The sequence below is a fragment of the Aquarana catesbeiana genome, linkage group LG01 (assembly GCF_042186555.1).
Source record: "Aquarana catesbeiana isolate 2022-GZ linkage group LG01, ASM4218655v1, whole genome shotgun sequence".
In the NCBI taxonomy this organism is placed as follows: Eukaryota; Metazoa; Chordata; class Amphibia; order Anura; family Ranidae; genus Aquarana; species Aquarana catesbeiana.
In genome coordinates, this window is record NC_133324.1 from 139,792,441 (window position 1) to 139,819,365 (window position 26,925).

General features: G+C 40.5%; 1 protein-coding gene across 3 annotated transcripts in view; it reads left to right on the forward strand.

The window, feature by feature from the left end:
- LOC141134831 (low-density lipoprotein receptor class A domain-containing protein 1-like) overlaps positions 1–26,925 on the forward strand; it is a 70,334-nt gene that overhangs the window by 22,756 nt on the left and 20,653 nt on the right. For 2 of the 3 annotated variants that reach the window (XM_073624268.1, XM_073624276.1), the window contains exons 3-5: positions 16,761–16,827; positions 22,894–23,013; positions 25,853–25,996. In XM_073624268.1, the coding sequence (XP_073480369.1) occupies positions 16,761–16,827; positions 22,894–23,013; positions 25,853–25,996 (331 nt within the window). The remainder of the gene's footprint in view (positions 1–16,760; positions 16,828–22,893; positions 23,014–25,852; positions 25,997–26,925) is intronic. The other variant, XM_073624282.1, reaches the window with a different exon arrangement.

Sequence of the window (26,925 nt, forward strand, 5' to 3'; positions counted from 1 at the left end):
ACTAAAATTAATGTTCTGGCCACCCACAAGCTTTCCCTGGCAGAGTGATCTGCAATTAGCCTCAGTAAGTCCTGACAAAAACAAATGCTGTACGGGACCCCATGATTTCCAATCGCAGCCCTGCTCCTATGCACCAGTAGAGCCTCATGCACATAGGTGGTTTGAGTCTTAAAATATGCTGTAGTGTAAAGTCTCAGTACTTTTCCCTGCCCAGGGAGCTGCAAGTGGCACGTACACCCAGCCATAGAAGTAAATAGTTGTATGCAGCCACACTTGGGTATACGCCAATGGCCGGTTGTACTTGCCACCTGCGGCTCCCCAGGAAAAAATCTGGGTTTGTACACTAAAGCATATGCCTCAAAATGTCTATGTGCATGAGGCCTAAGGAATACTGTACAGATGATTCTAAATGCCTAAAGTGAAACATGAGGTAGCTGACAGTGATCACAGATAGCAAGCAATTGTGCTGCAAGTTTAAAAATGAATTGCTAAGCTATTGCTAGACTTGCCAGGCTTCACAAGTTTGTTACACATTTGTAGCAAGTCCACATTGCATGATTCCAGATCAACTTTCTTTGCAAACATTCTGCAAGTCTGCTGCAAGTTCTGGTTCAGTTATGTTGTGTAATAGTCATCCCACCACAGGGGTCACTGTGGCTGAATTTTAATACTGTATACTTGCAGAGCTCTTGTTGTAGACTAACCACTGCAACTTTGCTCTCGCTAGAGACTAGCCACCCAAATTTGCTACAAATTGGAAAGTTGTGAACTAGAACTTGTGCTTCAAGTACTCTGCAAGTGTACAACTTGCCAGTGAAAATGTGCAAGTTACCAGACTTACAATTTAACACTGCCACAAATTTGTGGCAAGTTATCCTTGGTATTGGGAATCTATCTAGCTTTGCAGGCCCTGATGCATCTTACTGGTTAATATGGAGAATTAACAGTCCAAACATCCACATATTTCAATATTTCCTTGTCAAAAGAAGTTTATTGAGTATACAATGTTATAAAGATACATAAAGCAAGTTTACAAGGATCTATAAAGTAAGCTCATTGTTTTACAGTAGGGTTTATATAGGTAAATATCATGAAATTTCAAATATTAAACATTGGGTTCACGTAAACCTAAATTAAAGATATATATCATTTCCTTAGTTACTTTTGTAGGTATTTAAATGATTTATACCTACTATACATATTGTTTACAAGTAGAGTGTATATAGGTCAAATAAATTCTGATAATGAGCTTTAATCGTAAGGTGGAGAAAAGGAAAGAGAAAGAAGAAAAAGGGTTGAAAGGTAGAGGTATGGTCCACAAGGTTGTCCCGCTCGTCAGTTTATTATTCTTTTTAGTTCTCTTTGAAGCCTTAGAATGGGTGTCTCTGTAAGTCATTTAATCTGTTACCATGGCAACAGGACAGAGTCATTGAAGTTTGACAGGAACTGTTGTTTTATCCAAGGATGCCAAAGTTTTTCAAATTTTGGAATTTGATTTTGATCGATGGCTACCATCTTAGCATGGGACATTGTATTATTCATTCTGTGAATTGTTTCTGCTAGTACCAATGTAGGAGATTTCCATGCCTTGGCCACTGTTTGTTTTGCAGCCGTTATTAGTTGGATCATAAGTTTGAATTGAGAGAGTGTTAACCATTCCGGTTTTAGATTAAGTAAAGTTAAATATGGATCTGGTTGTATTATTTTTTTAAATATTTTAGATGCAATCACGAAGACTTCCTTCCAGAAGGTTTGGATTACTGGGCACGTCCACCATATGTGTAAATATGTGCCTATTTCTGGGCATCCTCGAAAACAAAGAGCTGAGGTATTAGGTGAATATTTTGCCACTCTAGCGGGTACAAGGTACCAGCGAGTTAGGACTTTATAATTTGTCTCCAGTGCTAAGATGTTGGGTGAAGATGACTTAGATGTGAGCCATATGTTAGACCAGTCCGTGTCTTCTAAAGTTCGTCCCAGGTCCTCCTCCCACCTCTGAACGTAAGAGGGTCTATTAAGATTTGCTACTCCATATAATTGATTATAAAGTGATGAAATTGTACCTTTAGCAAATGGATCTTTTGTACAGATTGATTCAAAAATGGATAATTGGGATAATGGTGTATCCCCCTTTAGGAATGGTGTATAGAAATTTTTGATTTGGAGATATCTAAATATCTCAGAGTTTGGTAGATCATATTTTTCTCTAAGCGATGGGAATGAAAGGAATGATTTAGATGCTATGAAGTCATTTAGTGTCTGAATGCCTGATGTTGTCCAAGCTTTAAAAGAATTTGGGTAGATCCATGCCGGATAAAAGGCCGGATTTCTGATAAAAGAAAGGAGAGGATTGTGTGGAGATTGTAACTGATATTTGGTTTTTAGTTTATCCCAGAGAGCTAAGAAGTGTTTAGTTATGGGATTATGAATTTTAAAGCGGTCTTTAGGATCAAGCCATAATAAATTTGATATTAATAGAGGGTCATTTTCTGAAGCCTCTATAAATACCCATAATGGGATTTCCTGTTTTGCATGGTATTTGGACAGACTGGCCAAATGTGCTGCTCTGTAGTAGTTAGTAAAATTAGGGTATCCCAGGCCTCCTTTATTTTTGGGAAGATGTAGTGTGTGTATAGGTATACGTGGTTTAGAAGAGCCCCATATAAACGAAGTTGCTCTTTTTTGTACTATTCTCAAAAAATAGGAAGGAATTGGAATAGGGAGGACTCTGAATAGATAAAGCAATTTGGGTAGAATAGTCATTTTGATTGCATTAATCTTCCCTATCCAGGATAAAGGAAGTTGCGACCATTGTTTTATTAGATTTGTGATCTGTCTTAATACAGGAGGATAATTGGTTGAGAATAAGTCAGAATGAGATGCTGTTAAATGAATTCCAAGATATGGGATTGATTTTTCTGCCCATGTGAATGGGAGTGCAGCCCTAGCCGGGATCAATTCCATGTTTGTGAGTGAAATATTAAGCACTAGGCATTTCTTAGGATTAATCATAAGGCCGGATAGGGCTGCAAACCCATCAAGAGCTGGTATTAAGTTAGGACCAGAGACCTGTGGTGATGATAGAAAAAGTAATATATCGTCTGCAAATATACATAATTTGTGTGTAATACCTCCTACTTCAATGCCAGTTATAGTTTGGTTTGTTCTGATGTATTGGGCCATGGGTTCGAGTATAAGGGCAAATAATAAGGGAGATAATGGGCAACCCTGTCGGGTACCTCTTTCGATATTAAAGGCTTCAGATTTGTATCCAGCATATTTTATATAGGCTTTGAGTTTATTATATAATGCTTTGATCCATGTTAAAAAGTGGGGTCCAAAACCCCATTTTTGTAATGAATATTGCATATATTGCCAGGATACTGTGTCAAATGCCCTCTTAATATCGAGAGACAGAAAACATAAAGGGATTTTCCGTTTTTTAGCAATATGTGCCAATAACACTGCCCTGCGTATATTATCGCCTGCCTGTCTATTTGGCATGAAGCCTACTTGATCTCTATGTATTAATTTTCCTATAATGCTATTGAGGCGTTTTGCTATTATTTTTGCTAATAATTTAATATCGAGGTTTAACAGAGAGATAGGCCGATAATTCACACAGGAAGTATCATCAGAAAGGGGTTTTGGGATCATACAAACAATTGCCATTAGTGTTTCTTGCCGAAAAGAATGTCCATCTAGAAGTTTGTTAAAAGTTTCAGTGAGAATGGGAGAGAGTATTTTTGAGAATGTTTTATAGTATAAAGCCGAGTAGCCGTCTGGGCCTGGTCTTTTATTAAGTTTTAGGTCTTTTATGGTGTTAGCAACTTCATCTATAGTTATAGGCTCATCCAAACTGCTTTTTTGATTTTGAGATAACTCAGGTAAGGTTATTTTTGAGAAGAAGGATTCAGCCTCTGTAGGATTAAATTCATTGTTTGTCTTGTATAAAGTTGCGAGATGTGAGTGAAATTTATGGACTATTTTAACTGGATTACAAGTGTAAACATTTTTTGATAATTTCAAACGTATTGGTTTGAAAGATTTGTTAGTTGAATTTAATGCCCGAGCCAAATATGTACCTGGTTTGTTTGTATTCATGTAGAAATTGTGTTTGGAGCGTTTGAGGGATTTATCAACTGACTCCGTGAGAAATAGATCGTATTCCAATCTAGATTTTTCCAGATGAGATTTTGTACTCTGAGATGGATTATCTTGGAATGATATGTAGGCTGCATTAAAATTGAGTTCTAGTTTTTTTGCTAGATTTTTGCGTTCCCGTTTAAATAGTGCCATTTGTCTTTGTATTGTACCACGCAAGACAGGCTTATGAGCTTCCCACAGTGTTATTGGGGAGATGTCTGTTGTATTATTAATTGATATGTATTCCTTTAAAGCTTGTTCAATGGCCATCTGATGTAGTGGGTGTTTGAGCATTATGTCCGGTAAGTACCACGTTGGGTCATGCGCTTTTGGTATGGCTGAGGCTATAGTAGTGTATACTGCATTATGGTCAGACCACGGAATCGGAATTATATCTGATGCAATAATTTCTGGTATCATTCCTATTGTTAGAAAAATATGATCTATTCTGGTGAAGGTTTGATGAGGGTGCGAGAAATAAGTGAATTTCTTTTTCATTGGGTTACTTTCTCTCCATGAATCTACCAGATTGTATTTGGAAAGAAGTTGAGAAAAAGGTAATCTAGAGGTTATTTTAGATGGTGTAAAAGGTGATTTATCTAGAAATGGGAGGAGGACCTGGTTCGAATCCCCACACATTATCACTGTTCCTATTTTGTGTGTATTAACCACTTGCCGACCGCCTCACGCATATATACGTGAGCAGGTCGGCACGGGCAGGCAAAATCACGTACCTGATACGTGATGCCTTCCCGCGGGCGGGGGGTCCGATCGGACCCCCCCCCGGTGCCCTGAGTGGTCGGCTCTTGTTCGCGGGCGATTAGGGGTCAGGGGGAGGCCATCCATTGATGGCCACCCCCTCCCGATCGCTCCCACGAATCAAATGCTTCCTCTCCCTCTGTAATGTAAACAGAGGGAGAGGAAGTGATGTAATCTCTCCTGGAGCCGGTCTTTTTGATCCGACGCCGAGGAGAGAAGACATCCAAGTAAGTGCACCAACACCACACACTCAGTAGAACACGCAGGCACACTTGTCACCCCCCTGTCACCCCCCGATCACCCCCCAATCACCCCCCTGTACCCCCTGTCACTCTGACACCAATAGCAGTGTTTTTTTTTTTTTGCATTGGTGTCAGTTTGTCAGTTATAAGTGTTAGGGCAGTTAGGTTAGCCCCCTTTAGGTCTAGGGTACCCCCCCTTAGGTCCAGGGTACCCCCTAACCCCCCCTAATAAAAGTTAACCCCTTGATTACCCCCCGTCACCAGTGTCGCTAAGCGATCGTTTTTCTGATCGCTGTATTAGTGACACAGGTGACGCTAGTTTAGGGAGGTAAGTATATAGGTTCGCTGTCAGTGTTTTATAGCGACAGGGACCCCCATATACTACCTGCTAAAGGTTTTAACCCCCTGATTGCCCCCTAGTTAACCCTTTCACCAGCAATCACCGTATAAGTGTTACGGGTGACGCTGGTTAGATAGTTTGTTTTTTGTAGTTTATTACAGTTTATTACAGTTTATTATAGTTTTAGGGCACCCGCCGTTTATTACCTTATAAAGGTTTAACCCCCTAATTGCCCGGCGGTGATAGAAGTTAAGTTTTTAGGATCAGATAAGGTCTGCGTCGCCCCAGGCAGCGTCAGGTTAGCGCCAGTACCGCTAAAACCCACGCACGCAGCATACACCTCCCTTAGTGCTATAGTATCTGAACGGATCGATATCTGATCCGATCAGATCTATACTCCCCAGCAGTTTAGGGTTCCCTGAAACGCAGTGTTAGCGGGATCAGCCCAGATACCTGCTAGCACCTGCGTTTTGCTCCTCGGCCCAGCCCAGCCCAGCCCACCCAAGTGCAGTATCGATCGATTACTGACACTTACAAAACACTAAGCACACATAACTGCAGCGGTCGCAGAGTCAGGCCTGATCCCTGCGATCGCTAACAGTTTTTTGGTAGCGTTTTGAATCAGTCGCTGACAGTCGGGAGCTTTTTTGCCTGTGAGTCTCACTAGTGTACCCCTAAATTTAGAGGCCAAAATGGCAAATCGAAGGTACACTAGTGAAGAGGCCTACAGGATTCTGAGCATGACAGATAGTGAAGAGGAAGTCACTCATCTGTCAAGTTCAGGCTCAGAATACGATCCTGTAGAGGACAGCGGCTCCATGACAGATAGCTCTGACGACGGAGTTGTGGTCCCTGCTAAGGTCAGGCGTACCAGACCCCGAACTTATGCTGTCCTTGAAGTGCAAGAACCGCAGGGCTCTCGTATGGAGCAGAGAGGTACTAGCGCCGCTACTCCTTCTGGTGAACTGGCAAGCACCAGCGGCCTAGTACACCCTGGTCGTACATCCAGCACTGCAGTATCACGTGGTGACGTGGCGAGTCCCATAAGTGCAGTTCAAGCTGGCGAGGTGGCAAGCACTAGTAGTGTCCCGCTGCCACCAAGAAGACGAACACAGGCCCGTCGTGCCCATAGTGCCCTTCCTGCTGCATTGGCCAATCCGAATTGGGTACCCACCACTTCTGCAGCACCCGTACTTCCCCCTTTCACTGGCCAACCCGGAATTCAGGTGGAAACAGTTGACTTTACGCCACTGGATTTTTATTCGCTGTTTTTCACCGAAGATCTCTATAGATCTATTGTGGACCAAAGCAATTTATACGCTGGTCAATACATCGCCACTATGCCCCAGTCCACCCTTGCCAGAGATTGGAGACCAATTACGGTCTCCGAATTTAAGATCTTTCTGGGCCTTTCCCTCCTCATGGGGTTGAATAAAAAGAGTGAGTTGCGGTCATATTGGTCCACTGACCCAATTTACCATTCACCCTTGTTCTCTGCTTCCATGGCCAGGGCACGATACGAGCAGATTTTGCGGTTCATGCACTTCAACGACAATGAACTCTGTCGTCCTCGTGGAGACCCTGAATACGATCGGCTCTACAAAATTCGGCCCCTCGTAAACCACTTCAACCAACGTTTTGCAGACTTGTTTACCCCCCATCAAGTTGTCTGCGTTGATGAGTCCCTGATTAAATTTTCTGGCCGCTTGTCATTCAAACAGTACCTTCCCAGCAAGCGTGCCAGATACGGGGTCAAGATGTATAAGCTCTGTGACAGGGCCACAGGCTATACATGTAGATTTATGGTTTACGAGGGAAAAGATAGTCACGTAGAGCCGACAAACTGCCCTGACTACATAGGAAGCGCTGGCAAGATAGTGTGGGACTTGGTGTCACCCTTATTCGGAAAGGGGTACCACTTGTACGTGGACAATTATTATACGAGCGTGCCACTTTTTAGCCACCTTTTTGATCATCAGATTGGAGCATGTGGCACCGTGCGACCTAATCGCCGGGGCTTTCCCCAGCGGCTTGTAGATTCCCGTCTTAGGCTGGGGGAGAGAGCCTGCTTGAAGTATAATAATTTGCTCGCTATGAAGTGGAGGCATAAGAAGAATGTTTTCGTTCTCACCTCCCTTCATGCAGACACGATGGTCCAAATTCCTACGGCGACTGGTGTTGTGGAGAAACCCCTCTGTGTCCACGAATATAACCTTAATATGGGAGGGGTGGACCTCAACGACCAGTTGTTGGCGCCGTACCTAATTGCCCGTAAGGCCAGACGCTGGTACAAAAAAGTGTCTGTTTATTTATTTCAATTGGCTTTGCTGAATGCTTATGTGCTATACAGAGCTTCAGGACGGACTGGATCCTTCCTTAAATTCCAGGAAGAGATCGTCAGAGCCCTTCTGTATCCAGACGGTGCTCCACCTCACCTTCCCCAACCAAATGCAGTAAGCCGGCTGCATGAGAGGCATTTTCTTTATGCCCTCCCGAGTACCCCTACCCAACGAACCCCCCAAAAAAGATGTCGTGTCTGCAGCAAGCGCGGATTTAGGCGTGACACCCGGTATTGTTGTCCCCTCTGTCCTGGCAATCCTGGTCTTTGCATTGGTGAATGTTTTGAACGCTACCATACACTAGTGGAGTATTAGCGTAGGGTACAGCACTGCACAGACTAGGCACACTTCCACAGGGTCTCCCAAGATGCTGTCGCATTTTGAGAGACCCAAACCTGGTACCAGTTAAAAAAGTTAAAGTTACAAAAAAAAGTGTAAAAAAAACAAAAAAAAGTAAAAAAAAGAAAAAAACACAAAAAAAATATAAAATAAAAAAACCAAAAATAGTTGTTGTTTTATTGTTCTCTCTCTATTCTCTCTCTATTGTTCTGCATTCTATACTGCAATGTTTTATTGTTATGTTTTTATCATGTTTGCTTTATAGGTATGCAATTTTTTTATACTTTGTTTTTTTTTATTGTTAACCACCTTTGTGTTTTCAGGTACGCCATTCAGCTGCAGAGCGGATTTATTTATCTTGACAGCAACAGCGTTTGCTCCCACGATACATAAAGCCGCGACTCCAGCGCTGTCGGAGGTGATTTCACCACCACAGTTACATACTTCAGCATATATGCCGAAGCGTGGGGGCAGCAGTGGGTGGAGGAGCGATTTGCTCCTGCCTTTTGCGGGAGGATGCCCCCATGCTTCGGCATATATATTTTTTAGGTAGGCACAGGTTGCGTTAAATGTTTTATTTTTTACTATGTTTTTTTTGTATTTTGCTTTGCAGGTATGGTAAGTATTACTGTTATACTGTAATGTTACTTTGTTTTTTTGTTAACCATCATTTGCTTAGCAGGTACGCCATTCAGCTGCAGAGCGGATTTATTTATCTTGACAGCAACAGCGTTTGCTCCCACGATACATAAAGCCGCGACTCCAGCGCTGTCGGAGGTGATTTCACCACCACAGTTACATACTTCAGCATATATGCCGAAGCGTGGGGGCAGCAGTGGGTGGAGGAGCGATTTGCTCCTGCCTTTTGCGGGAGGATGCCCCCATGCTTCGGCATATATATTTTTTAGGTAGGCACAGGTTGCGTTAAATGTTTTATTTTTTACTATGTTTTTTTTGTATTTTGCTTTGCAGGTATGGTAAGTATTACTGTTATACTGTAATGTTACTTTGTTTTTTTGTTAACCATCATTTGCTTAGCAGGTACGCCATTCAGCTGCAGAGCGGATTTATTTATCTTGACAGCAACAGCGTTTGCTCCCACGATACATAAAGCCGCGACTCCAGCGCTGTCGGAGGTGATTTCACCACCACAGTTACATACTTCAGCATATATGCCGAAGCATGGGGGCAGCAGTGGGTGGAGGAGCGATTTGCTCCTGCCTTTTGCGGGAGGATGCCCCCATGCTTCGGCATATATATACGGTGCATGTATGCCCATCATTAGAAGTGGGTGGATGAAGGGAGGTATTCTAATGGTGGGCATACCCACCGATCAATATCTTTTTTTCGTTCAGCCCACAGGCTGCATGAAAAAAAAGTTTACAATGTATGCCCAACAAGGACCAGCAACGTACTGGTATGTTGCTGGACTTTGAGTGGTTATACCAGAATGATGCCTGCAGGTTTAGGTATCATCTTGGTATCATTCTTTTCAGCCAGTGGTCGGCTTTCTTGTAAAAGCAATCCTAGCGGCTAATTAGCCTCTAGACTGCTTTTACAAGCAGTGGGAGGGAATGCCCCCCCCCCCCACACCGTCGTCCATGTTTTTCTCTGGCTCTCCTGTCCCAACAGGGAACTTGAGAATGCAGCCGGTGATTCAGCCAGCTGACCATAGAGCTGATCAGAGACCAGAATGGCTCCAAACATCTCTATGGCCTAAGAAACTGGAAGCTACAAGCATTTCATGACTTAGATTTCGCCGGATGTAAACAGCGCCATTGGGAAATTGGGAAAGCATTTTATGACACCGATCTTGGTGTGGTCAGATGCTTTGAGGGCAGAGGAGAGATCTAGGGTCTAATAGACCCCAATTTTTTCTAAAAAGAGTACCTGTCACTACCTATTGCTATCATGGGGGATATTTACATTCCCTGAGATAACAATAAAAATGATAAAAAAAAAATAAAAATGAAAGGAACAGTTTAAAAATAAGATAAAAAAGCAAAAAAAATAATAAAAAAAAAAAAAAAAAAAAAAAAAGCACCCCTGCGCCCCCCCTGCTCTCGCACAAAGGCGAACGCAAGCGTCGGTCTGGCGTCATATGTAAACAGCAATTGCACCATGCATGTGAGGTATCACCGCGAAGGTCAGATCGAGGGCAGTAATTTTAGCAGTAGACCTCCTCTGTAAATCTAAAGTGGTAACCTGTAAAGGCTTTTAAGGGCTTTTAAAAATGTATTTAGTTTGTCGCCACTGCACGTTTGTGCGCAATTTTAAAGCATGTCATGTTTGGTATCCATGTACTCGGCCTAAGATCATCTTTTTTATTTCATCAAACATTTTGACAAAATAGTGTGTTTTAGTGTATTAAAATTTAAAAAAGTGTGTTTTTTCCCCAAAAAATGCGTTTGAAAAATCGCTGCGCAAATACTGTGTGAAAAAAAAAAATGAAACACCCACCATTTTAATCTGTAGGGCATTTGCTTTAAAAAAATATATAATGTCTGAGGGTTCAAAGTAATTTTTTTGCAAAAAAAAATAATTTTTTCATGTAAACAATAAGTGTCAGAAAGGGCTTTGTCTTCAAGTGGTTAGAAGAGTGGTCGATGTGTGACATAAGCTTCTAAATGTTGTGCATAAAATGCCAGGACAGTTCAAAACCCCCCCAAATGACCCCATTTTGGAAAGTAGACACCCCAAGCTATTTGCTGAGAGGCATGTCGAGTCCATTGAATATTTTATATTGTGACACAAGTTGCGGGAAAAAGACAAATTTTTTTTTTTTTTTTTTTTTTTGCACAAAGTTGTCACTAAATGATATATTGCTCAAACATGCCATGGGAATATGTGAAATTGCACCCCAAAATACATTCTGTTGCTTCTCCTGAGTACGGGGATACCACATGTGTGAGACTTTTTGGGAGCCTAGCCACGTACGGGACCCCGAAAACCAAGCCCCGCCTTCAGGCTTTCTAAGGGCGTAAATTTTTGATTTCACTCTTCACTGCCTATCACAGTTTCGGAGGCCATGGAATGCCCAGATGGCACAACCCCCCCCCAAATGACCCCATTTTGGAAAACAGACACCCAAAGCTATTTGCTGAGAGGTATAGTGAGTATTTTGCAGACCTCACTTTTTGTCACAAAGTTTTGAAAATTGAAAAAAGAAAAAAAAAAATACGTTTTTCTTGCCTTTCTTCATTTTCAAAAACAAATGAGAGCTGCAAAATACTCACCATGCCTCTCAGCAAATAGCTTGGGGTGTCTACTTTCCAAAATGGGGTCATTTGGGGGGGTTTTGTGCCATCTTGGCATTTTATGGCCTTCAAAAGTGTGATAGGTAGTGAGGAGTAAAATCAAAAATGTATGCCCTTAGAAATCCTGAAGGCGGTGCTTGGTTTTCGGGGCCCCGTACGCGGCTAGGCTCCCAAAAAGTCCCACACATGTGGTATCCCCGTACTCAGGAGAAGCAGCAGAATATATTTTGGGGTGTAATTCCACATATGCCCATGGCATGTTTGAACAATATATCATTTAGTGACAACTTTGTGCAAAAAAAAATAAAAAAAAAAAAAAATTGTCACTTTCCCGCAACTTGTGTCAAAATATAAAATATTCCATGGACTCAACATGCCTCTCAGCAAATAGCTTGGGGTGTCTACTTTCCAAAATGGGGTCAATTGGGGGGGGTTTGTGCCATCTGGGCATTTTATGGCCTTCAAAAATGTGATAGGTAGTGGGGAGTGAAATTACAACTTTACACCCTTAGAAATCCTGAAGGCGGTGCTGGGTTTTCGGGGCCCCGTACGCAGCTAGGCTCCCAAAAAGTCCCACACATGTGGTATCCCCGTACTCAGGAGAATCAGCAGAATGTATTTTGGGGTGCAATTCCACATATGCCCATGGCCTGTGTGAGCAATATATCATTTAGTGACAACTTTGTGCAAAAAAAAAAAAAAATTCTCACATTCCCGCAACTTGTGTCAAAAAATAAAATATTCCATGGACTCAACATGCCTCTCAGCAAATAGCTTGGGGTGTCTACTTTCCAAAATGGGGTCATTTGGGGGGCTTTTGTGCCATCTTGGCATTTTATGGCCTTCAAAACTGTGATAGGTAGTGAGAAGTGAAATCAAAAATTTATGCCCTTAGAAATCCTGAAGGCGGTGCTTGGTTTTCGGGGCCCCGTACGCGGCTAGGCTCCCAAAAAGTCCCACACATGTGGTATCCCCGTACTCAGGAGAAGCAGCAGAATATATTTTGGGGTGCAATTCCACATATGCCCATGGCATGTTTGAGCAATATATCATTTAGTGACAACTTTGTGCAAAAAAAAAAAAAAAAAAAAAAAAATTGTCACTTTCCAGCAACTTGTGTCAAAATACAAAATATTCCATGGACTCAACATGCCTCTCAGCAAATAGCTTGGGGTGTCTACTTTCCAAAATGGGGTCATTTGGGGGGGTTTTGTGCCATCTTGGCATTTTATGGCCTTCAAAACTCTGATAGGTAGTGAGGAGTGAAATGAAAAATTTATGCCCTTAGAAATCCTAAAGGCGGTGATTGGTTTTCGGGGCCCCGTACGCGGCTAGGCTCCCAAAAAGTCCCACACATGTGGTATCCCCATACTCAGGAGAAGCAGCTAAATGTATTTTGGGGTACAATTCCACATATGCCCATGGCCTGTGTGAGCAATATATCATTTAGTGACAACTTTGTGCAAAAAAAAAAAAAATTGTCACATTCCCACAACTTGTGTCAAAAAATAAAATATTCCATGGACTCAACATACCTCTCAGCAAATAGCTTGGGGTGTCTACTTTCCAAAATGGGGTCATTTGGGGGTGTTTTGTGCCATCTTGGCATTTTATGGCCTTCAAAACTGTGATAGGTAGTGAGGAGTGTAATCAAAAATCTATGCCCTTAGAAATCCTGAAGGCGGTGCTTGGTTTTCGGGGCCCCATACGCGGCTAGGCTCCCAAAAAGTCCCACACATGTGGTATCCCCGTACTCAGGAGAAGCAGCTGAATGTATTTTGGGGTGCAATTCCACATATGCCCATGGCCTGTGTGAGCAATATATCATTTAGTGACAACTTTTTGTAAATTTTTTTTTTTTTTTTTTTTTTTGTCATTATTCAATCACCTGGGACAAAAAAAATAAATATTCAATGGGTTCAACATGCCTCTCAGCAATTTCCTTGGGGTGTCTACTTTCCAAAATGGGGTCATTTGGGGGGGTTTTGTACTGCCCTGCCATTTTAGCACCTCAAGAAATGACATAGGCAGTCATAAACTAAAAGCTGTGTAAATTCCAGAAAATGTACCCTAGTTTGTAGGCGCTATAACTTTTGCGCAAACCAATAAATATACGCTTATTGACTTTTTTTTTACCAAAGACATGTGGCCGAATACATTTTGGCCTAAATGTATGACTAAAATTGAGTTTATTGGATTTTTTTTATAACAAAAAGTAGAAAATATCATTTTTTTTCAAAATTTTCGGTCTTTTTCCGTTTATAGCGCAAAAAATAAAAATGGCAGAGGTGATCAAATACCATCAAAAGAAAGCTCTATTTGTGGGAAGAAAAGGACGCAAATTTCGTTTGGGTACACCATTGCATGACCGCGCAATTAGCAGTTAAAGCGACGCAGTGCCAAATTGTAAAAAGTGCTCTGGTCAGGAAGGGGGTAAATCCTTCCGGGGCTGAAGTGGTTAATCACTTGTAATATATGTGAGAGGAATGGTGTAGGTTGTTTGTTAGGAGCGTAGTAGGAAATCACCGTGATTGCTGTATCCATTATATAACCCTTGAGTATCAAGTATCTACCTTCTGGGTCTTTAATTTCTGATGATAAGGTGAATGGTGTGGATCGGTGAAATGCAATTAGAGTTCCCCTTTGCTTGGTACAGGCAGAAGCCGTGTAAATTTGTTGATAAAAAGGAGAAATATATTTTGGAGTAGAATCTTTGGTGAAGTGTGTTTCTTGGAGGCATACTATGTGAGCCTTCTTGTTATGGAAAGTACGGAAGGCTTTGGTCCTTTTTTGAGGGACATTTATTCCCTGAACATTCAGGGAAAGTATATTCAGTGGTGCCATGGCAATAGATCAAATAGTTTTGACTTACTTTTTGTTATGCAGAGCTGACTGCGCAGATCAACCTGTGTGGACTGAAGAGATGAATAGATAGAAAAGAAACCAGTGAATTCTGGAGTAAAGAGTAAACAAAAAACATACGAGATTAGATGATACTTTGTATAAATTATTTTTTGCAAGTAATCATAATTTACCCGTGAAAGAGAATAAATATCTCTCTCAGGGGAATAAGTGCCTTCGTCACACTCCCACATAATATGGTTGGGAGAATGAGGAGGGCTAATGGGAGTACACGGATCTTCCGCTTACAGGAGAGAAGTGCTATGTCAAAAGACATCAAAATGATGTTTCATTAATTGGAGTGCAGAATATAGTTTTTGTTGAAATTATTTATTCCAGGGTGGTTGTATATGGTTAGTCTTGCCCTAGGCTAAATAATTCAGTTAGAAAGGTACTGTTAATAACTTTGGTATTGATGAAGATAGTTTGAATTATTTTGGGATTTTAACCCTTTTAGAGTAAACAATTACATATTTTATTCATACGTAACTGTTTAGATATGTTAACTCATAAAATTGAGGTTGTATTGCTTCAGATTAGAATAAACAAAAACATAATTCTAGGAACTAGTTAGATAATAATATATTTGTTTTAAGAAAAGAAAGAAAAAGCTTCCATTACTTCTGGATTATTGAACATATTTGTCCTAAAAAGTAATAAATCTATTGTTATTACCTGATAATATATAACTGAACAAGAATTTCCTTATTTCACTTATATATTCTAAGGCTATATGAATCAGAAGTAATAAGAAATATAACTGGAATGTAACATGATCCCACACAGTGTGTGACTATCAGAATGCAGTTACATTCAGTTATAAATATAGGTTTTTTATAGAGAACCATCTCTTAGTATAATAAATGAAAAGATATCAGGAATTAGGATGTCAGTCCATTGAATCTTCTTGGTCCATGGATGATGTGGCATAACGGCCTCTTTTGTGAGAATGGTGATTCCCATTTTGTTCTGAAATTTTCTGGGTGCTGCCTGAAGGTGAAGATGATGCCATTCTTCTGCGTGTGGGAGTGTTGCTGCTTGTGGGTTCTGTCAGATTTAATTTTAAAAGGGTTTGTTGTAGTTCATCTGCTGATCTGCTTCTGTAAATTGTACCTTGGTAGTTAAATCTGACTGAAAAGGGGAAGCCCCATTGATACATAATGTTGTGGCGTTGCAGTTCCGTTAGTTGGGGTTTCATGGATCGTCTTTTAGTAATAGTAAATTGGGATAGGTCAGCAAAAATTTGATAATTGTGTCCTTGAAAATTAAGTTCCTTTTTTTCTCTTGCAGCAATTAGTATTTGTTCTTTCGTTCTGTAATAATGAAATTTTGTGATTATATCACGTGGGGGTCCATCTTTCTTTTTGGCTGTGAGGGCTCTGTGTACTCTGTCCAGTTCTAAACGTTCAATAGGGATATCTGGCTTTAGTTCTTGTAATAGAGCAGTAATAGTAGATTGCAGGTCTGTCACAGTTTCAGGTATTCCCCTTATGCGTAAGTTTGAACGTCTGGCTCTATTTTCGTAATCTTCGAGCTTAGTTTGAAGTATTAAATTCTCTTTTTTTAATTGTTCCAATTCTGTTATATTTTCTTGGGTTGTAATTTCAATTTCATCCATTTTTATTTCTAAAGCTGCGGTGCGGTTTCCCAGCTCTCTTATTTCTTTGGTTAGGCTTTTTGTTATTTGGTCTGAGGTTTGTTTTAAAGCCTTATGAAGCATCTTTTCAAATTGTAATAATATTACTGGGGATACTGAGGAGTCTTGTGGAGAAGTTTGTGAGAGGATTTGTTCTGTATCTGACTCAAATGGAGAGTCTTGCTGTGACATTTTCTGTCTGTGAGAGCGCCCTGATGCTGTATCTTGTGAGGTGACTGGAGCTGCTTCAGCTGCAGTGAGTGCCTGTGAGCTCTTTGTGAGGTGATTTTTATTTCTGCCACGGTTTCCTCCCAGTACCATATTTCCTGCCCAAACTTTCACAGTTTGTTCCCTGGGGCAAAAAGGTTCAAATGGATACCTTTTGAGCCTGCAGGCTCCGCTTTGTCCTTCTCTTCTCTCCTCAGCGGTGTGGAGCTCTAACAATGCATGTCTGCTCTGCTAGGCTCCGCCTCCTGCCCCTCCTCCATATTTCAATATTTATCTGGGCAGTGTCATGTATTATTTTACCAGCTGCATTAATAAAGCTAACAATGACCCTAGCAGCACATGTATACCTACATACCTGTGATAGAAGAGGTTCTATACTTACCTATTTGGTAGCCCTTTTCTTTGCAGCTTCCCAACTGCTACAAGTATCTGATGGCTTTAAATTACTTTCCTGAATAAATTAAATGTTATGCTGTAACTTTCAAACCTATGAAACAGAATTAAACTGTAAACCAGCATTGGTTTCCATGTTAAATTTATTCACCAAACTTTTACTTGTTGCATCCCTAACAGGATTATGACACATTCTCAGTGTCAACATTTGATTCCAGAAGATCTATGACATTACAGCATAACAGAGGTAAAATATTCCAGAATTTCTATTTGCATGTAGCACAGAAAGCAACATAGACATGCTAAAATGCAGACCTAGCATAGAAAGCATGGCAGTACACATGCATGTAGCCGCATCCTTCTAATCCCGGAAGAGCTATAATGCCGAAATACTGTCACCTAAAAATGCTCTTTAAGATATTTGGATATATTATTAACAGGTGATTTGATGAATCCTGACCTCCAAAGTCTGGATTGCCTATCTTTGTGTGATAAGCAAAGAACAGGATAAGGTTGTCTGAGATAATCTGCATTTTATATATCTACAGTTAGCATCCTTGTTCAACATCTGCATAGATGGGACCATTTACATGATAAGCCTTCTAGAGAATATTTAATCATAGACTGAGCAGACTGGCACAATCAGTTTGCAGCAGAACTACAGAGGAGGCAAAACCTCTAGGTAAACGGGGCTTACTACATAGTCCTATTTATAGTAGAACTGAGCTAATGAATTTGGTGTATCTGATGGTGCCTACTCTTTATGGTGCCTATAGATACTAGATGACCGCTAGCTGTTCAAGTACAATCTCTACCATGTAAAACAAAAATACATGTGTCACCTGCCATTTGGCAGGCTATTTGGTAGCAGCTGTAGCCTTAATTTGCTTCTTTCTTTATCCATTGAGGGTATTTACCTATTTTACCATTACATGAGCACTTGTTTTGTAGGAACGGCCATGCTTCTTTTTGTTATATACATAATCTGTACCAGCAACAATCACTATTACAAAGAATTGTTGTATAAACATGCAGGTTTGCACTAGGTGAACTTAAAGGCTAAGTTCACCTTTGTTCAACTTTTTTTTACTAAATTCCAGCTCCCCTATTAATATAGCTTAATGTAATTCTTTTGCAAAAATAAAACAGCTTTCCATTTATTCTAAAACACGCTTACCTCACTCTCTTTATGGCTGTTTGAAAACACTGCTCGATTACTTCTGCCTTACTTCCTGGACAGATTTTAGGTCATGACACAGGAAGGGGTTGACCAGCTGAGGGTAGATGATGCAGGGTGTGTGCTAATGAGGTCAGCTGGTCAACTCCTTCCCGAGTCATGACCTGAATTCTGCCCAGGATGTGAGGCAGCAGTAACGGATACGTGTTTTCAAACAGCCATGAGGACAGTGAGGTAAATGTGTGCAGAATAAATGGAAAGCTTTTTAAGCTTTTTTTTTTTTTTTTTTTTTTTTGCAAAAGAAGTACAATATTACTATATTGGTACATAGAGCTGGATATTAGAAAAAAAGGTGAACTTAGCCTTTAATTCTGCCTATGGAGAGCTGAGGGTGATCACTATAGGCAAATGGCTGCTACAGAGGAAAACAATAAAATATTCTGGTTAATCAATTATTCTCCCAAGCAGGCTTGGGCACTGGGGAGACCTACATACTATACATATGAACATTCCTTGATCTAACTGTAAGTGCTCAAATGTCTATAGGCACCTTCAGGCAGGAATTTGAATTTTAAAAATTCAGTATGAAGCATTGGTTGACTTTTTACATCTAACCAAGGCAATTTCTGTCTATGTATTAGCCAACTTAGGTTGTCCTCAAAGATTCTTAATTTAATGGCTGTAAGGAAACAAACAAAAATCATAATTTAAGACCGCTTTAAGTCGCTGTGTTATTAGGGTAATGGGACATTTCTTATAATTAAAGTGGATGTAAACCCGAAAAAAAATGTTTTGTTTTTTTTTATGTCATAATGTAGAGCAGGGATATGCAATAAGCGGACCTCCACCTGTTGCAGAACTACAAGCTCCATGAGGCATAGCAAGACTCTGACAGCCACATGCATGACAGCCAGGGGTAGAGGCATGATGGGATTTGTAGTTTTGAAACAGCTGGAGGTTCGCTAATTGCATATCCCTGATGTAGAGTATAAGATTTCCAAGATCATTTAAGATCATTTTGAGCCCAGTCTTCCCACAAAGAGTTAATCCATCTCTGAGCAATCCTCTTTTATTGTTCAGTGAGATAAATCTTGACAAACAGAGAAAAACTTTGTCAAATCCTCCCCCTTGCTGTGAGTGACAGGTGATTTATATATCTCGTGCACTAGCCTAAGACATGCATTATTTTTTAATTCCCACCCCCACTCCTTTCTTCAGCAGCTCTGCAAGGATTGGCTGTTCCACACCTCAGCATGATTTGGCATGCTGAAGTCATGTGGTTACTTTCCTGTCTTTTCACTGGATATTAGAGATCATAGCAGAAGTTCAGTGTAAGAAATACACAGGAGAAAATGCATATTGACAAGGGGAGTGTAGAGGTGGGCGGGGAGTCTGACATCACGACTCCACCCACCGAGCTCCAGACAACAGACCCACCCACAGAATCTGCAGTTTTTCGGGTCTCATAACAGACAGAGGAGAGACATTTGACAGGTAAAGATACATGCAGGAGGCATGTATATCCTTATAGATATATGAGGGGGAGTTGGGACTTTAAATGAGGCACACTGATGTGCCTCCATCCCGAATATGGGTACACTTAAAAGGGAAGTTGGGACTTTATATGAAGCGCTTGGGTAGTGGAGGTGAAATAGACCATAGTAAAAAATACATTAAGAAATGTTTATTACTTGTAAATAATATCAGACAATAAAAAAGTATTCATTTCATATACAGTAAACAATTCATTAATGGTCATAGGAGATGTACACATGACATAAACATGATAAAAATTGTATATACGTAAAACAGCACATGATCCAATGTAAATAGAACAGTAATGTAGCGTAGTGTTGCTAGCAACAACAAACCTGATACCGATACATGCACCCATATGGTGCATGTGCATTTCTAGAGTAAGAAGGAATTGATGTAATTAAGGAGAACATATGGTATAAAAAACTATGGTTCCATGTGAGATGTAGCTGGGGCATCGTAAATACAAAGCTCGACGCGTTTCGTGGGTGTCCCCACTCATCAGGAGCTGATGCGATTGAGTTTCCTAAAGGATATATATAGAAGTATAGTGAACCATAGAGTACATGTAAAAAAGTAGAAAATAATGAAATGAACATTAGGTATCTATAGCTGTTTTTACCAAGCGCACTCACCGACTCAGGTAACAGGTGCAGTGTGCTGTGGTGGGAGCAGGGTGGGCCAGGGACATTGCCTCTCCACGGGAGCCGAGGTGGCATAATTATAGATGCGACATCGGGCAGGAAGAAAGAAATGAATTAGGGCAAGATGTATCCACAAGTGAAAATGTACTATCGTAGGGACAAACAATTCTGGGAACAGAATAATATATTCCATTAGGTGTATATCTGGTTTAAAATAATATATTTATGAGTAATATTAGTTGAAGAGTAGATAGAGTACCCAGAGAGTTTCGAGAAAAGTGTTGGTGTGAATAGTGTGAGTGTATGGGGAACCGTGCTTACAGGTGAGTGACATGAGGGTAGAAGTGGAAGTGACCAAAGGGGATGAAAGCATAACAGCAAAAAGTATAGGAGAGATTAAAGGTGAGGAGTGACTAATGAGTGGGAATAAGGCAGAATCACCATAAAGATAGACACGAAACCAAGGAACAGCAAAAAACAAAGCAAAAGGAGGAGGAGAAGAGAGGGGACAACGAACCTGCCCAAATGCAGCATAAGAAGGCACCACCAGCCGAACGTGGACGTGGGGCTGGTCTGCAGAGACCCCAGAAAGAAACTGGCCGTGTAAGCAGCCAGCTCCAAATGGGGAATATAAGTATGCCGCCAACGCCACGTGGGTGACGCAGAGGAGGAGCCGCCGCACCCGAACCGAGTAACACTCAGCCGTCGTTTTTTTTTTTATACCATATGTTCTCCTTAATTACATCAATTCCTTCTTACTCGAGAAATGCACATTCACCATATGGGTGCATGTATCGGTATCAGGTTTGTTGTTGCTAGCAACACTACGCTACATTACTGTTCTATTTACATTGGATCATGTGCTGTTTTACGTATATACAATTTTTATCATGTTTATGTCATGTGTACATCTCCTATGACCATTAATGAATTGTTTACTGTATATGAAATGAATACTTTTTTATTGTCTGATATTATTTACAAGTAATAAACATTTCCTAATGTATTTTTTACTATGGTCTATTTCACCTCCACTACCCAAGCGCTTCATATAAAGTCCCAACTTCCCTTTTAAGTATATCCTTATAGATAACCCCTATGGCAGTAGTTTAGAAAGGATGACATTGGGTTTACATCCACTTTAAGTTTGCACTTTAAATTTAAGTTTGCATTTTAAAAAATATTTTTTTTAGACTATAGTTCGCTATATTTTTAAAGATGCCACATTTTACATCCCGATTGTACAACATGTCTTTAATTTTTATAAAAAATGGCCTACCCACACAGTCAATTTATGTCCAGTCAGATAGTCCTTGACACTACACAGCCATTAGTAAATCTGAAAGAGATTTTATAAAAGACAGCGCACACAATAACATGTAAAAATAAAATGTGCAAACTAAACAAAGTCAAACCTGAAACAATAGTCCATATCATTATGTGCAAGCTTACTAACAAATAAATATTTGATTGGTATCACTTAATACTCCAGGAGATGAAATGCACCAGTAAGCTTTTGGGGACACACTGGGGTTGATTTACTAAAACTGGAGAGTACAAAATCTGGTGCAGCTCTGAATAGAAATCAATCAGCTTCCAGATTGTTTTGTCAAAGCTTAATTGAACAAGCTGAAGGTAGAAGGTGATTGGCTATCATGCACAGCTGCACCAGATTTTGCACTCTCCAGTTTTAGTAAATCAACCTCACTGGTGCAAGTCCAATACTATTTGACACTTTGGAGATTTGGATTGTGGCTGTGATCTGTTACTAGTTTTCATAAGTTTTATGGCCTCTTTCCTTTTTTCAGTGCATTGCAAATTTCTATACTGGTACAATAATGTACTGATTTGTCAGTGGGATCTCCAACTATACAGAGTTTAAGAAAATAGAGAGAAGCAAGTTAGATTCCATGGAGAGGGGTTTACTGAGTGCTTTATGGCAAAAACAAGTGTTTTAGAATCATATTACAAGCACCTTAAATGTGTATACAAGCTTCAGGCATTCTTGTTTTAGCCAATGGAAAGCACTAGGGGGAGAAGACCAGTTCTGAAATGCGCAAAATGGCTGAAAAAATGCTTGAAAATGCTCATTTCAAGCATTTTCTGGCATTCCTATTGAAGTCTATGGGACCAAAATGCTCAAATCTGCTTCCAAAGCAGCTCAAGTAGCTTTCGGCATCCACCTACAGGTGTCTGAGCTCTTGTACTGTATGTGAACAGTGTCCATTGAAGTACATGGGATTTTGGAGCTTTGAGCTTCAAGCTACAAAATGCTGAAGTGTGCATGGGGCATTATCCAGGTAGCTCCAATCTAGTAGGTGGTGATATTGCACTTGGAGAACACATTGATGGTTTCATTTAATATTGAAGATTGCACATAGAGAAATGAACTATTGTTTCATGTTTTATTTTGCCTGATTTACACTTTTAAATTTTTACACATTGGTATTCCGTGCGCTCCCCTTTATTATTTGATTTTTAGTTCTAAATAAGATTTTGCAATTATTATGTTATGTGGCCAGCTTAAAACTGACTATAGACACTATAGTGCAGACACGATCCAGCCACCTTTAGACGGTTTTGATGACACAGCAAACAATAGCTTCTCACCTAAACCAGTTGATTGGACAGATCAGGCGATGTCATCCAACGTCTTTGAGCACATTTAATGATCGTTCGGTAATATATTTTAAAGATCGGTGTTTGCACATGAATAATTTTGATGTACCTTGACATTTCACTTGTATTTAGGTAATTTGTTGAACCTGTATAAAAATTATAGTCAGAACTCCATTTGCTTATTTTGTTTATCATACAGTATGATCTATTCTACACTAAAACAATTTCCTATTTTCTATTATCTGTGTAAACCATCAAGCATCTCAGATAACAGGAACATGGAAAAAAGGTATCCTTTGTAACTAAAGTCTAATGGAATGAATGGCATATTTTACAGACTGCACCTGTTGTTTCAAGAGGAAATGTTTCTGTATCAGTGGAATGGTGCTGCTCACCCTTGGAGCAATCTCTGCCTTTATCACATTGGGAGTCATCTTTGGAATTCCAAAGAATGGAAGTAAGCAAACTGTATTATTTGTCTTTTCGAAAAGGTAGTCAGGACATCACGCCCAACATATAAAGCTGCAATTGCGAGAAAGCAAAATTCTAATTTTGTGCCTTCCGCTATTATGACATTTCAACTTCAGATAGCAGGGGGAACTAGGGTGAATCTGTAGCTTACTAGCTATTGTAAAGTGTTAGTCCTCGTTCAGAATGGCGTACTGAAGTATACACCTGTGCAAGGATGCACAGAGGTTTCATGCATCCCCGTGCATGCAGTAACATTCATGTCAACTGGGTCACAGTAGCTGCACGGACGCAGCTGCTGCTCCCAATTTAACAGCTGTGCGGGTGCATGGCTCGGAATGCAGGCAGTGTGCGTTTGGGGCCATGTATCCACACAGCTATCAAATTGAGAGCAGTAGTTGTGTCCGTACAGACGCTGTATCCCAATTAACATGAATGGGACTGCCTGCACGGGGATGCTGATACCACCTGTGCATCCCTACGTTCCTCACACAGGTATACAATTAACCACCTCCCACCCGACCACTGCACATATACGGCCGGGTGGGCGCTTCCTCCTTCTGAGTGGACCTTCAGGAACATCCTTCAGAAAGAGGGGGATCACACGCGCGCATGTCCGTGCTGCGGTGCGATCCTGATGCGTTCTCCGATTGGCAGGAAAGCTCTGTGATTGGCCCTCCTGATCACATGATGGCTGTGTCTAATCACAGCCATCATGTGATGTAAATAGAGAGCCGGTTGCTAGGCGATCGAGTCTCCTCTCCTCACACCGACAGTTGTCAGTGAGGAGAGGAGAGCGGATCGCTGCAGCCAGTCGGTGATCAGTGAGTATGAGCTGTTTTTTACAGCTTTTTACACACTGATCACCAACCCTGTGTCCCCACACAGTGTCCCCAAAACACTGTCACCACACATATGTCCCCACACAGTAAAAACAGCTGTCCCCCACACATGTAACAGTAAAATCAACTGTCTCAATGATCATCTGCACACATATGTCTGTGATCATCTGCATACATCTGCCCATGATCACACAAACCAATTATTATACACTTAACGGGATTTTTTTAAACAAAGACATGTAGCAGAATACATTTTGGCTTAAATTTATGACAAAATTAGATTTTATTGGATTTCTTTTAAAATAGAAAGTAGAAAATATTGTTTTTGTTTTCAAAATTTCCGCTCTTTTTTTCACTTATATCGCAATAAATACCACCAAAAGAAAGCTCTATTTGTGTGATCAAAATGATAAAAATTTCATTTGGGTACAGTGTTGCATGACGCAATTCTCATTGAAATTATGAGAGCGATGAAAGCTGAAAATTGGCCTGGGAAGGAAAGGGGTGAAAGTGCCCAGTATTGAAGTGGTTAAATACGCCCGTATGATCAAGGAGTTAATATGCCTTGCCACAGTTTGGCTGTCTGTATGTGATGTACTGATGTAATTAAAATGTTATGATTAGGTCAAAGAGCTATGTTATTACAGTGAAAAAACTCCCTTTGATTGCTAAAAACACGTGTCACAGTAATGCCACATACACACGGTCAGACTTTTCAACGTAAAATGTGCGATCGGAGCGTGTTGTCGGAAATCCTGACGTGTGTAGGCTCCATCGGACAGTTTCCATCAGAATTTCCGTCGCACAAAATTTGAGATCTGGTTCTCAAATTTTCCAACACCAAAATCCGTCCGCGTAAATTCCGATCGTGTGTACACAATTCCGACGCACAAAGTGCCACTCATGCTCAGAATCAAGCAGAAGAGCCGCACTGGCTATTGAACTTTATTTTTCTCGGCTTGTCGTAAGTGTTGTATGTCACCGCGTTCTTGACGTTCGGAATTTCCAAGAAGATTTGTGCAACCGTGTGTATGCAAGACAAGTTTGAGCCAACATCCGTCAGAAAAAATCCATGGATTTTGTTGTCGGAATGTCCGATCAATGTCCAATCATGTGTACGGGGCATAAGGGTATGCCTGCAATCATGTACTGCTCCATTAGGGGGCAAGTTGTCAACACACATAACAATGTCCTACCCTCCTAAATTTACATTCATGGTGGTGAGTGCGAACAGGTCTACCACAGCTTCACATTCTATACACCCCCAGAGGCAAGCAAGATTACGGCCCTTTTCGTGATAGAAAAATCCTTCACAATCACTAAAAAAGTTTAAATGGAGACCCAAAAAGGAAAAAACATTTTTTAAAGGCTAAATTCCCAAATTTCGTCGAAGTATTTCAGGAAAAAGAATAAAAGATCGAATCAGTACAATAACAGTCCCACACCAGGGTTCATACTATAAAAGAGCAGGGAGCCTACCCTCCATACAGGTGGCAGGCATGATTATTACACTACCATTAGCTAATTAGGTTATCTTTTATTCTCATAAGTACATTGTAATTGTTTTTCAGAGTGGGAAATCCAAAAATTTTGCAAAAGTAAGCTCAGATGTGAGGAGGAGAAGGTTAGAGATAGAATAAGGGAAGGGAGACTATTGGCTCAAGGCAAAGCAAGAGCTTTGGGCCCCCCATACGCTTATAGTACAGACCTTTAGTATTTCAAGGTGAAAAATTATTCTGTTACCAAAAAACATTCAAATAAAGGAGGGCAAATAGAAAGATAAAATAATATATGCTTGGGTATTCATGCAACGAGGAATTGACTGAACACAGGTCGCACCTGATATCTGGCTGTACTAAATTCTGCAAACTGATGTTCTGATAGTATAGCATTATGTAACAGTAGTATTAATAATACTTATAATAATAATAGATATTTGTGTATGTGATTACTGGTTTATGACAATCACATATCATCTTTTTTCAGATGTATATACTCGAGAGTGCAGAACCTCCCTTGGTAAGGCTGGCTTCCTGTGTGATGACCGAAGAACTTGTATAGGACCATCAGCACTTTGCAACGGGCAGGTGGACTGTGCCAATGGAGAAGATGAATCTAGAACATATTGTAGTATGTTTTAAAGATTCAATTTTCAACAATGACATGTGGACTATGTACTAATTTTATGTGATTGAGTGAGGAAAACAGATCCAGGGCATGTAATAATGCAAATTGTAAAATAGAAAGCCTGTCAACGAACCTTTGATGAGGATTGATCGTTTCTAACAAATACAGTTAAAATTTTGAAGCAGTGTAGCCCAGCAGCTGTATGTCATATGTAGGAAAGACCCAGAGCCTAGATCGTGTTATAATCCTATCATTCATGGCTGTGTTGTAACTGTACAAATTGGAAGAGTCTCCATTGCAAAACTGGCCCTTTAATAGCCACAGTCACTCTCTATGGCACCCATTAAGTGAAACTTCACTTTTCCAGAAACATAAATCTATCTGTTTATCAACAGAATACATTTCTAGTAAAACTTGAATGTGGAGCTGCAACCAAAACTAGTGTGTAGAATACAGAATGGAAACTATGGCATTGATAATATTTTTGTACAGATGTGCCACACATTGAGCTAGACGGCCATTATTGAGAAACTACCACCAAGGCGCGCTTGCTTCTTTCTTCATTTATATGACAAGATACCAGGATGTTTACTGTTAGCCGTGAATAATCGCCTCACCTTGTTTAGGCATTGGCTTACCTTTTTTTTATGGAAGGTCTTTGCACTGATTGTATCTGTACTACTCCTAACATTGTATGGAGTCTACCTTTTATTGTAATTTGTTGCACACGTTTAAAGGGATATTAAAGGCTCACTTTAACAAATAAATAAATAAATAAACATATTATACTTACCTGCTCTGTGCACTGGTTTTGCACAGAGCACCTGGATCCTCCTTTTCTTGGGTCCCCCGCCGGTGCTCCTGGCCCCTCCCCTTGCTGAGTACCCCCATAGCAAGCTGCTTGCTATGGGGCACTTTTGTGGGCTCACTCC